Source organism: Canis lupus, chromosome 32 (assembly GCF_011100685.1).
Source record: "Canis lupus familiaris isolate Mischka breed German Shepherd chromosome 32, alternate assembly UU_Cfam_GSD_1.0, whole genome shotgun sequence".
Lineage (NCBI taxonomy): Eukaryota > Metazoa > Chordata > Mammalia > Carnivora > Canidae > Canis > Canis lupus.
Window position 1 is genome coordinate 12,791,498 of NC_049253.1, and position 13,975 is coordinate 12,805,472.

Consider the following 13,975-nt stretch of genomic DNA (forward strand, 5'->3'; position numbering starts at 1 on the left):
ACTTTGGCTCAGGTCATGATCTCAGGGTCTTGGGACTGAGCCCTGTGTCAGGCTCCCTACTCAGAGGGGTGGGGGGTGGACGATGACTCTAACTTTCCCTCTTCCTTTGCCCCTTCCCCCACTTGTGCCCTCTCTCCTTTTCTCTCAAATAATAAAATCTAAAAGAAAAAGAAGTCAATTAATTTTAAAAGTTAATCAATAGAGAAAAGTGGTTTGGTGGTTTGAGAGGAATAATCTTGACAATAATGAAGGCAGACACTCAGACCTGTTCTCCAAATACTGTTTTCTTTCTTTTTCCCCCCATGTTTTACTAGTATGTTCTTTTCTATTTACTCATACACCAATTTACTGAGCTCCCACTCTATGCCAGGCATTTTTCTAGATGCTAGGAATATAGCAGTGAATAACCACCACAATAAAAAAACAAAAAAACAAAAAAACCCAGAAGTCTTGATTTCATGGTGCTTACATTTCTGTGTGGGCAATCAATAAATAATGTATATAGTACGTTATATGACGGTAAGTGTTTTGAAGAAAGAAAAAATAGATAACATTTTAAAAGATTTCAATAGGATAAGGGACCAAGCCATGTAGCTAACTGGGGAAAGAGCCAGTGGCTCAACTGGAATGATCAATAAAGATCTGTGGAATACATAAGGTTAACAGAGATAATGGGAAGCTATTGTAAGAATCTGGGCTTGTACTCTGGGATCAAATGAAAAGCTTTCTAATAGTTCTGAGTAGAGAAGTAACACAATCTGACTTACATCAATCTCCCTGCTATCACTGAAAATAGATAGAAGGGCAAGGGAAATCAGTTAGAAGGTTTTGACTTCCCAATAAGAGATGTTGGCACCAGGACCAAAGTGATAGTGGTGTAGATACGAATGATTCTAGATATGCCCAGAAGGTGCAATTACTAGGACTTTTTGAAGGAGAAGATATGTGAGAAAATACAAAGAAGTTGAGAGAATGGAATTCCTGTCAGTTAAGATAGGAAATACTATGGAAAAAGGGAATTCTAGGGGAAAGATGGGGATAAGTATTCTCCCTTGGGACAGGTTAGTAAAAATATCTAGTAGGGAGCTGAATAACTAACTGGATAAAACAGTCAAGAAAACGAACATGGAAAGGAAAATAGAAGATGCCAACTGTGGAAAAAGAGAAGGGGTCAAAAGCCAAGGCCTGGGATACTCCAATGTTAAAAGGTCAGGGAGGTAAGGAAGAATCAGCAAAGGCAGATAAAAAGGGCAGCCAACGATCACCACCAGGATAATGTAGTGCCAGAAACCAAGTTAATTAAGAAAGAGTCTAAGAACTAGACATGGATATTTAGCCAAAGAACTAGACATGGATATTTAGCCAGAGAGAGTAATGTTTGATCTTGAAAAGAACAGTTCTGGGAAAACTGAGCAGAGGAAACTGATAAAATGAGTTTTGGAGGGAAGAATCTAATATAGACAAGTTTGAAAAATGAAATTAAGACATTTATTTTTTAAAATAATAAATGGATCAAAAAATTCAACACTCTTTGGACACCTGGGTGGCTCAGTGGTTGAGCATCTGCCTTCGGCTCAGGGTGTGATCCGGTGATCTGGGATCGAGTCCCACCATCAGGCTCCTTGTGGGGAGCCTGCTTCTCCCTCTGCCTGAGTCTCTGCCTCTCTCTCTCTCTCTCTCTCTCTCTGTGTGTCTCTCATGAATAAATAAATAAAATCTTAAAAAAAAAATCAACACTCCTGCATATATCATACATGCTTTGTGATTAGCCATTAATTTATACTTATTAATAAGGCTCAATATTAATAGAAATAAGCATGATCTTGTTCATGCTTATTCAGAAGTCTGAATACAAATTCTCTATTATTAGACAAAAACAGTGCATTGTCAAAAAGGGGCTGTTATTGCCATTGTCTTCTAGCTATAATATTATTTTCAAGTTATTTTTGCTTGGTGCTTTTGGGACTAGTTACCACATTTAAATACTAAAATACATAGCTTCACACATTGAAAATTTTAAAAAGTACTGGGTGGGGAGGGTTTCTAGCCATTGTTCTATTATTTGGCATCCTCTAAACTCTATGTACTTTTTGGATTTGTAGCTTGAATAAATAGTTGTTAGGGTAAAAAGCCTTTGCAAGGCCAAATCGTGCTTCAAATGTTTGAGCCCCAACTGCAATTTCTATACCACACTTTATACAACATGAAATGTAAGTCTCCAGACACTGAGCACATCAAGTGAACATCAAAATGTAGCAGCAGACACCTTAAGCTTTAATAAAATGTAAAACAGATGCTGAAAAATAAAGCACTGATAAATCATGGCTCTCACTGGAAAAAGGAAAAAAAAAAAAAAAACCAGCAAAACTAATGGCCTGTTGTGTAGTAGTAACTGTTATTTCCTTTCAGATTTACTGCTACAGAAGCAACTGATGTTGAAGCATAAGCAAGGTGAGTGAGCATTAACAGACCTCATGTCCTAAAATTTACCAATTATTTGATCCTGTTCAGTTTGGTTAAGCTATTATAAGTGATAAGAAAATAACCTCATAGGCCATTTTAAAAGTTAGGTTTTTGCTTTTTTCACTTTACAACTATTTTTTGTACCTTCTCCACATATTCATGTGCTGAGGACAAGGGGAAACTACGAATTTGCAGGAAATACCAGACTTGGGAACAATGTAAATATAGACACATAAATAGCCAAACAGATAGATTAAAGAGTAAGTAAAGACAGGAAATTCATACTGGACTATTAGCATCTTTAATGCTGAGTCACTGACTTTCCTTTACTCAACAGGAGCATCCAGATAAACCTGATTCAAGTTCTAAAATAATACCAGGTAATTCTTTGAGATAAGGGAATGAAAGCCATCATAGCAATAAAAGAATTATAAGCCTTCATTAATGAAATAGTCCATATTAATTCACAGCAAGCAATCATCAACAAACAAAAATGCTACAGTATTAGAAATTCAGGCACATTTATTGTTTCATCTCTTCACTAACTCTATATAACCTTAAGCAAGTAGCTAAATTTTGTTGGGCCTCAAACCAAATCTGTAAAATAGTGGGTTAAAGTAGATTATTTCTTCTAGTTCTAAACATATAACTCTACAATTTACATCAGAAAATAAAACTTAAAACATACTAAATCTTAAGTGTTTAAATAGAAAGGCAAATATTAATGAACATGCATTTTTTTTAAAAAAATGCATGCTGAATCTTAAAAGAAAGTTTACTTTTACTGTCATTCTATTCCAATTTAGTGATTAAGACTTCTCAATAGAATTTCAGGTTTGTCAGGTATATAAATGATGATGAACCCCAAGTTTGAGATTTGGGGAAATGTTTTGATACTATGGCAGCAGAATGGTGATCGTAAGGCTCCAAGAACCAAAAGCCATCATGCTGCTTTAAGAAATGATTCTAAATGGGATTTTTCTAACACCTAGATTAACATGAAAGATTCTTAGAGCACAGACCATTATGGTTTCCAATTTGCCAAAGTTCAAGACATATACATGCATTCAAAGTCACAGATACTTGCTAAACAATCTGTGTTTTTTAGATTAGTCTACTTTTGATTAGGAAGGGGGAGTTGAATTCAAGGAAATTAACCCATGCTTTCATCTATATTTTTTATCTTAGTTCAATGTTAAAATCCTTCATATCCTGGTATTTTTTCAAAAATCACAGTTAACACAGGATTTAAAAAAAGCAGGCCCATCTAATCACATCAGCCTTGCTATGCTATTTAAATTCAGCTATTTCTACAAATATATCTCCAAATCAATTCTAACTTTTAGATCTGATTCTACTTGTTACCCTAATTTATCTCTACTTTTCCCATTACTCTAGTCACATGAACATCCTGTAGCTAAAGGCAATCTTTTAATTTCTAACTATTTCCGATATTTATTCTCTTATAAATATCCTTTCTCTTTTACTTCAAAGATTTATTTGAAGAAACTTTTTCACATATTATGAAGCTTCATCTGTCTCAGGAGAATTTTATAGGAAAAAACAAGCAAAATGAAAAGCAACTTCCTTTGAGATTATTACAAGAAATACAAGTTTTAACTCAGTTTTTCTTTATATCCTAAAGTCAAGTAAAAGCCTATGCAAGTAGATTATCTGATGGATTTTGAGAATTACACATTTCTTCCCCAAGTATGAACTTTCTTTTTTTGTCTTTCTATGCTGCATTCTGAGATAATTTACAGCTTCAAGGACTCTGTAGCACATTAATTGGTTCTCTATCCATATCACACTCTTCCGCTATGTAAGAATTATCAGCAAACTCTCCCTAGTGTTTTATGCAATGTGTGCATCCATAGGGAGGGTGCTGGTTAGATGGTTGTGCTTAATGTGCAATATTGAACCAATCTCAACAAACTCAATAATAAATTCTCAATAATGGTCACTTAAGGTAAAGCCTTGGAGTCATACACAAGATTGATTTTAAACTAAACGTAACAAGAGAAACAATGGTTCCCAAAATGTTTTAAGTAATGATTAATAAAAACTTACCAGGAAAAGCATCGAAAACAATTTTGTCTCCAGGTACAGACCCTGTAGGAGGCGCCAAGATTTCAACCTTCTCAGGTGAACTAGCACACATCACCATTGCTTGAGATAGCACTCCCCTCATCTTTGCAGGTTTCAGATTACAAAGTAAAATCACCATCCGATTTTGCATCTGTGTGAAACACAAACTGGTGATTAAAGATGCACAGAGATTTAAATTATTATACCTAGAATACAGTAAGGTACATCTAATGTTCGAATAAATATAAAATGTTCTACTCTTGTAGATGTATTTTTGTCTCTGTGTCCAAATTCTTTTATTGTTATGAAGTTGTACATAAACATGAAAAAAAAAATTCCATGAACTACCTGTGCATTATAGTTGAAGGAGCAGAGCAAGACTTTTCAGTAATTTTTAGGCTGAAACAGATTGGTTTTGAATTTAGCTACCATGTATATTAGCAATGAAATTAAAGTTGAATTGTTTTTCCTGGGATCCCTGGGTGGCGCAGCGGTTTAGCGCCTGCCTTTGGCCCAGGGCGTGATCCTGGAGACCCCGGATCAAATCCCACGTCGGGCTCCCGGTGCATGGAGCCTGCTTCTCCCTCTGCCTATCTCTCTGCCTCTCTCTCTCTCTCTCTGTGTGACTATAATAAATAACTAAAAATAAAAAAAAATGTTAAAAAAAATGAATTGTTTTTCCTCACAAAATGAGAAAAAATATCAAATTTAAAGAGCCATCTCTAGGCTCTTTATGTATGTAAAGTATTTAGCTTAGCGTTAGCACTAAAATAAGTGAACAATTCTTTTTCTCCCTACATATTTAGCTTAGCGTTAGCACTAAAATAAGTGAACAATTCTTTTTCTCCCTACATATTTAGTCATTTCCAATACTATGCAAGATTCATTTCTTAGTTTAAAAATTACTCTTGGGAGTCTATCATTCTTGGGAAGGTACAGAGTTAGAGGAATCTACTCCCATGGACACACCAATGAAAACTACATCTACTGCAAGTCCGAAACTGACCTGAAGATTGACAGAACACATCATCTACACCTAGCAAGAAGAGAACATCGAAAAGGATAGGACGGTGGAAACACAGTCAGGAATCCTGGCAAATAACCACAAACAGGAGGAGTATCACAAACACAGACCAATTCAAACTGGGAGAATGAGTCTTCATGATATCTGGCTCCAAAAATCAGTAGGACTTAGCTCCAGGAGCTTTAAAAATTAGCAAGGCTTATCTGGGAAAACCAGGGGGTGACAAGAAATTAAGTTCCCACACTAAAAGAGTCATCACCAGACACAGTACAAAAGTAGCAGTTTGATAAGTGCCTGAGGTATATGTATAGGAGATATACTAACTAATCCTAGGATGAGCTAGAGGGACAGAAATCTACAGGAAATATCTCTGGGAAAGAAAGAAGTGCTAGAGAGCATCATTTTTCTTGCCCTCTCCCACTTAGATGGCCTGAAGCTTGCAGAAGCTACTTAGCTCCATCTAACTTACCAGCATCATATGCCTCCTACCCCAGCATCCCCCACCACAGACAAGTACTATCCAATCTACTTGCATCAGGAAGCACCCTTCCAAAGTAGATCCTATCATGTCAAACATAGCAGGCAGGCAGGGTTTAGATCACTCCAAAGTGACTACTGCCTTGGAAAGAAGGAGCGATAACCCTATACACCAGCACAACCACAATTCCTGCAATGAGGCCTCTTCACAGGCTGTACAGGAAGCAAGCTTTGCCCTTTATACACCTGCAACTATTGCAGAGTCTAACTGCAGACAGTTAAGATGAATGCTGGCACACCAGTGAGCTCACAAGTCCTTCAACAGCACTGGAAGTAAATCCTGCCAGTGCAAAGAAAGTCATTCTAGCCATGAGCATATCCACAGCCAAGGCAATCTTGAAAAAGAACAAAACTGCAGATATCATAATCCCAGATTTCAAGATATACTACAAAGCTGTAGTAATCAAAACAGTATGGTACTGGCACAAAAACAGACACATAGATCAATTGCACAGAATGAAGAGCCCAGAAAATCTACAACAAAGGAGGCAAGAATACATAATGGTTGGAAAAAAGAGTGGTTTCATTATTTGGTGCTGGGAAAACTGGACAACTACACGTAAGAGAATGAAACTGGACCACTTTCTTACACCACACACAAAAATAAACTTAAATGGATTAAAGACCTAATTATAAGACCTGAAACATAAAACTAGAAGAAAACATAGGCAGTAGTTTCTTTGACACAGGCCATAGAAACATTTTTCAAGATAATGTCTCCTGGGGCAAGGGAAACAAAAGCAAAATTAAACTGTTGGGACTATACCAAAATAAAAAATTTTTGCACAACAAAGGAAACCATCATCAAAACAAAAGGGCAACCTATTGAATGGAATGGGAGAAGACATTTGCAAATGATATATCCCATAAGGGATTAATATCCAAAATATATAAAGAACTTCTACAATTCGACACACAACATAACTATTTATGAGGGAAATGCAAATCAAAACCATAATAAGACATCACCTCACACGAAGCAGAATTGCTAGTATCAAAAAGCCAAGAAATTAAGTTTTGGCAAGCATGTGGAGAAAAAAGAACTCTTATGCAGTGTTGGTAGAAATGTAAACCAATGCAATCACTGTGGAAACCAGAATGGAGGTTCCTCAAAAAATCGAAAATAGAAATACCATATGATACAGTAATTCCACCACTGGCTATTTACCCAAAGAAAATGAAAACCCTAATTCAAAAAGATATATACAGCTTTGTATTTGCTGCAGGATTATCTATAATAGCCAAGATATGGAAGCAATCCCAGTGTCCACAGATAGAAGAATGGATAAAGGGTAGCCCGGGCGAGTCAGTGGTTTAGCGCCGCCTTCAGCCCAGGGTGTGATCCTGGAGACCCAGGATCGAGTCCCACGTCAGGCTCCCTGCATGGAGCCTGCTTCTTCCTTTGCCTGTGTCTCTGCCTTTCTCCCTGTGTCTCTCATGAATAAATGAATACAGTCTTTAAAAAAAAAAAAAAAAAAAAGAAAGAAAGAAGAATGGATAAAGGTGTGTGTATGTGCACGTGTGTGTGTGTGTGTGTAATGTACATAAATGTGGAACACAGATATAATGGAATATTACTCAGCCACAAAAAAAAGGAAGAAATCTTGCCATTTGAGACAATATGGATGGACCTAGAGGGTATTATGCTAAGTGAAATAAAACAGAGAAAGACAATACTATATGATTTCACTTATACATAGGACCTAAAACACAAAGAAATAAATAAGACTCTTAAATACAGAGAACAAACTTGTCAGAAGGGAAATGGATAAGAAGATGGGTAAAATAGGTGAAAGAGATTAAAGGTGCAAACTTTCAGTTATAAAATAAATCACAGAGATGAAAAGTACACCATAGGGAATATAGTCAATAATATTTTAGTTAACTTTGCATGGTGACTACACTTATTGTGGAGAGCACTGATAATGCACAGAAATGTTAATCACAAACCTGAAATTAATATAATATGGCAAGCCAACTATATTTCAATAACAAATATTAAAAAATATACTACTGATCATTTAACTCTTCAAGCATTATGTACACTGCAATTAACATGTAGGGCTATTTCTACAATTTGCTTTAGAAATGAATAGAAATTTCTTTAATCTTCGAAAGTTAAATGTCTTAATTTTTTCCCCAATTAGCAAAAATAAGGAAAATAGTTGTTTATATTCTTTCAATAGGCTTAAAAGAAAATAGCATACAAGAGAACTATCACTGCAGGGAAAAGGAAAAGGCATATTCTAAATAAAAGATGGTTTTTATAAACAAATGTTATGGCAAATGTACCCCAAATCCTATGATTTAAAATAACAGCAGTAGACCTAAGACTCAAATTCAAAAGGCCTCCTTTTCAGAGGTCTTCATGGAAAAGATCTTCACACAAATAACTTAAAATACCACATTAGAAAAAAAAAAAATACAGTCACTATGTATAAGAAAAAAACAATGGGGTGAGCTAGATGCAATTATTAAAGCACCAGATGATACTCATGGACCTTTACCTTAGAAAAATACACAAGTCTACATAGCGTAGTATGCAATTTGTGGGGGCAAAGTGCTCCTGCTTTATAGAATGTTTAATACTACTGCCTTGATAGGTTAGATACAGATGTGTATATAAATAGCTTTGCTTAAGGCTATGAATGACAGCTGTTGGAAGAGAAGAAACAGTCTGCAAGTTATGGAAACAAAAAAGATGAAGCGAAGGGAGGAGGAGTTTTTCCAATTTGAGCTGGTTCAAGATCAACTGATACTTTTCTCCAGGGCTTCTTAGGAAACTAATTTCATAAGCAGTCATGAAAAAGTCCTGGTTCTACATAAGACGAATTTTAAACAGAAGAAAAAAAAAGCACACACATGAACCACGTCTACCTTTTTTTAAGGACAAGAGAAACTTCTTTGCTAATCTCACTTCCATTTATTCCCCTCTACAGAGCAGCCAGATGATCCTATTAATATATGAGGCAGACCACATTTCTCCTTTAGCTCAACAGTTTTCCAATGGCTTTCACTCAGAATAAAGCCAGTCTTTACAATGATCTATAATATCCTGTATCATTAAACATCCTTATTTCTGATTTCATATTGCATGACATTTCCCCTTCTTTACTTTGCTGTAGTGATACTGCTTCTCTTCATTTTCTTAGACCTTTCCTTAAATGTCACTTTCTTTATGATGCCTTCCCTAACCATTTTATAGAAAATGACATCATCCTAACTCCAACAACTCCTAGATTCTTTTCCTACTTTTTCTTTTTATACTTACTTTTTATACTTATAGTATACTTAATATATTATATATCATGATTTTCTGACTCTCCATAGGGTTGTGAGCTTCACAAACACAGCTCTTTTGTTTTTTTTTTCCTAAACAAATCTGTCTATCTCTCTATCTATCTATCTATCTATCTATCTATCATCTATCATCTATCTATCATCTTAACTCACTGCTATATCCCTTGTCTGGAATAGTGCCTGTACATTGCAGGTATCCAATAAAGACTTGCATCTGAAAGTATGAATGAATGAATGTGGGGATTTATCCACATTCACAAAGCCAATAAGCAATGGAGTTGGCAATGAACAAAGGAGAACTATTTTAACATGAAAGTCTACAGCCTTTGCGGGGATCCCTGGGTGGCTCAGCAGTTTGGCGCCTGCCTTTGGCCCAGGGTGTGATTCTAGAGTCCTGGGATGAAGTCCTACGTCGGGCTTCCGGCATGGAGCCTGCTTCTTCCCTCTGCCTGTATCTCTGCCTCTCTCTCTCTCTGTGTCTATCATGAATAAAAAAATTAAACAAAAAAAAAAAAAAAACAGTCTACAGCCTTTGCAGTATCTCAGAAGCACCACAAGGTAGAGGAAAGAGGTAACTCAAATTACTGTAGAAGACATCTTGAAAAACCAAATTAAAACCATTACTGCCTAATTTTTTCCACTGTCACTGGAAATACATACATGTGTGTGTCTATATACACATACACATATTTTAAATACCTAACAACAAAATACAAAACATTCAGTTTTTATTAAAAAAAACACTAAAAATTACAAGTTCAAGCTCTATGAGCCCATCTTTTTACTTCAAGTATAAAAATATTTGAGTTATTAAAAGAAACAAAACAAAACATGACTTTTTACTCTTACTTATTAGGTTGATGCATTCTGGGTTTGTATAACAGTGATTTAAAAAAAATTGAGGAGTAACAAAATTCCATGACAGAACAATGCTAAAAATATTTACATTGTATTACATACAAAAACCTAAAAACATTTTAAAAACTGAGAAAAGGGACGCCTGGGTGGCTCAGTGGTTGAGCATCTGCCTTCAGCTCAGGGTATGATCCTGGAGTTCTGGAATAGAGTCCCACACTGGGCTCCCCAGAGGGAGCCTGCTTCTTCCTCTGCCTATGTCTTGGCCTCTCTCCCTCTGTGTCTCTCATGAATACATCAAATCTTAAAAAAAAAAAAACAAAAAAAAACGAGAAAAAATAATGCATCTTTTGTTTTTCTATCCTCATGAACTTGATCCTAACTTGCAACTCTTTTGCAAGTTTTTAGTAGTTTTATGTACTTTTTTGGTGAAATTTATTGCATTAAAATTAATCACATGAACTAATCAATATTGGCTCATGTTGTATGGTCACCTAACAAAATTATATGGAAAAACAGTAGGAAAAAGTGACACATATGGAAAAGTAAGTTTTACTGTACAGATTACCTGTTCAAGGGGAACATGATTCACCAGGCCACTGACAACTGTTCTTGGAGCTGTTTCTCCAACATCCACTTCTTCTACATATAAAGAATCAGCATCAGGGTGTTTTCTGGCAGTGATGATACAACCAACTCGAAGATCCAGACGAGATACATCCACTGGCTTAGAGTCAGCACTTCCTGCTACTGATTGCTGTTTTTTCTCCCTTTTCTCTCCTAAAAAATATTTATTTTTTTATTTTTTTAAAAATATTTATGAATGGTTAAACATCAGAAGTAAAACAAAAATAAACTATGAAAAACTCCCTAACATCAATACTGATGAGTTTAAAAAAGAAAGTGTTTATCTCCTACTTTCAATTAAATAATAACAAAGTAAAGAATTATTCAAGTCACAACATCTTGAATCCTATTTTGGCTATTTCTCTCTTCAAGAACTGCCTGAATCTCTAGTTAAAGACATAAAGTAGAGATGGGTAAACTATATTCATTCATTTACATATTGTCTATGGATGCTTTTGCACTGTGGCAGAGTAGTTGTGACAATGACTTTATGGTCTGCAAAGGTTAAGATATTTACTAAATAGACCTTTATTGAGCAAGTTTGCCTTTCCCTGTAACAGAGCTGGAGTAAATCCATAAAAATTTTTACTGTGACTCTTCAGAAAGTGAAAAATCCTTTATTTAGAAAAAACTCCATAATTAGCACCAGCTAAGAGAATGAAGTACAATATAATTTCACTGATAAAATGTTTCTCTCTTTAGTTAAACACACCAACAAGTATACAATGAATTTCTCCACTTCTTATATTTTTCAGAAGACTTATTAGCACATTATTATTCAGAGCAACTATTTGAGCAGAAGAGAACATTTTATTCTGATTATGTTTTAAAAATCCTCCGCTTATTTATATGTGTCAATAACCTAACTCTTATTAGCATTTGACTACTTTGGCCACTGAGTCAAATGCAACCTGTAAAGAGTTCATATTCCTGAAGTTTACATCTAGCTTCTCTGGCAGGAAAAAATGTAAAACAAAATAAAAACTTATTTACTTGCAATCTACTGGGTAGAGATAAGCATGTAGTTGTGACTTAGATGCCCAGCTTCTCAACTTTGTTTAATCTTGAACAAGTATTTACTGAAATCTAAGGCACTGGAAATAGTAAGATGAGCGGCCCATACTATGAATGCACTGAAAATCTCTTTTAAGGCAGGTATATATAATGAGTACGTGACAAACATTACATACACATAGAAATATAGAAATAAGAGACAGTGCCTGAAGTGGGAAAGAATCATTTTATGTAAGGACATTCGCAATTTATACAAAGACAGTTTACAAAAGAAGAGGTAGAGCTAGCTCAAAATAACAGGTGATTTTTAATCTAATGAATTTTTTAAAATTCCATTTTCCGTGTAAAATATTAGCAAAGATTTTTTTAATGGAAAAAAACCCAAATGATATAGAAATAAATATACAAAATTACTAGAAGAAAATAAACCAAAATCTTAGTAAAAGTTACCTTTGGGTGATTATATGTTTAACATAATGCAGTATAACAATGTATCTATATATATTTTTAATTTTAAACTTTTATTTATTTTATTTTATTTTATTTTATTTTATTTTATTTTATTTATGATAGTCATATGGAGAGAGAGAGAGAGAGAGGCAGAGACATAGGCAGAGGGAGAAGCAGGCTCCATGCACCGGGAGCCTGACATGGGATTCGATCCTGGGTCTCCAGGATCGCGCCCTGGGCCAAAGGCAGGCGCCAAACCGCTGCGCCACCCAGGGATCCCATATTTTTAATTTTAATCTACTTCCTAGGCATTTGAAATACCTTTATCAGGAACCCACATTCCAGAGGTAACTGTATCAAAATCTTTACCAAGAACTTAGTCATCATAAAAAATTTTAGGAATGTTTAATTAAAAAATGAGTGATGCTCACTAGAAAGACTGTATCATATCCACAGCCTCTGCATGAACAGAATTTTGGAATCTGGCAATTCTAGCAGTCAAACACCAATGGAACAGCCTTCTATTCCAGCACTGTTCAATATGTGGATAGATGCCAACCCCATACAGCTAGTTTACATTTAAATTTAAAATAATAAACATTCAGTTCCTTAGCCATACTAGATACATTTAAAATGTTCAGTAGCCATACATGACTACTGGCTACTTTGTTGGATAATGCAGTTATACAGCATTTCTATCATTACAGAAAAGTACCATTGGACAGAGGCATTCTAGACATAGAGCTCTATTTGGTCTTATGTGGTGTCTCCTCCCACAAAGAAGACTCCATTGTCTCATTTAAATAGAAGATTAATCCTGTAGTCACAAACGCAATATATCTTCCTTTGGGTTATGAACTTCATCATACTTAGAACAGGCTGTCTGATTGTTTTGTGACTTTTTTTTTTTTTAAGATTTTATTTATTCATGAGAGACAGAGAGAGAGAGAGAGAGAGAGAGAGAGGCGCGTAGAGACACAAGCAGAGGGAGAAGCAGGCTCCATGCAGGGAGCCCAATGTGGGACTTGATCCCGGGTCCCCAGGACCATGCCCTGGGTCAAAGGCAGACACTCAACTGCTGAGCCACCCGGGTGGCCCAATTGTGACTACTTCTTCTTCTTCTTTTTTTTTTTAATAAATTTATTTTTTATTGGTGTTCAATTTACCAACATACAGAATAATGTCCAGTGCTCATCCTGTCAAGTGCCCCCCTCAGTGCCCGTCACCCATTCACCCCCACCCCCCGCCCTCCTCCCCTTCCACCACCCCTAGTTTGTTTCCCAGAGTTAGGAGTCTTTATGTACTTCTTAATAAAGTTTATAAAGTGAAAGAATTAGCTGGATTTGCTTTCATTGTAACCATACCACCTAGTGGTGAAGTTATGTAGAAGGTATATAGCCCCTACCTACTACTAAGAAAGGTTACTGATATTTAGTAAAAGGAACTGACAAGTGTCAGATGCTAAACTGGCTTAGGTTAACTCACAAATTCCTCAGCCATTTTATATTTTCCAAAAACTCTTAAGTGGGTGTGTTATGAGAGGTGCATATAATGAATTATAAAAGCATTTATTCTTTAGACATTCTTGGAAAAATGAAATCTCCAAAGGAGTAAAGG

The 13,975-nt window shown here is 35.6% G+C and overlaps 1 protein-coding gene across 3 annotated transcripts in view; it reads right to left on the reverse strand.

The window, feature by feature from the left end:
• Positions 1-13,975, reverse strand: part of AIMP1 (aminoacyl tRNA synthetase complex interacting multifunctional protein 1) — a 39,829-nt gene that overhangs the window by 4,898 nt on the left and 20,956 nt on the right. For all 3 annotated transcript variants that reach the window (XM_038581975.1, XM_038581973.1, XM_038581974.1), the window contains exons 5-6: positions 10,836-11,047; positions 4,534-4,702 (exon numbers count right to left, since the gene is read on the reverse strand). In XM_038581975.1, coding sequence (XP_038437903.1) covers positions 4,534-4,702; positions 10,836-11,047 — 381 coding nt within the window. The remainder of the gene's footprint in view (positions 1-4,533; positions 4,703-10,835; positions 11,048-13,975) is intronic.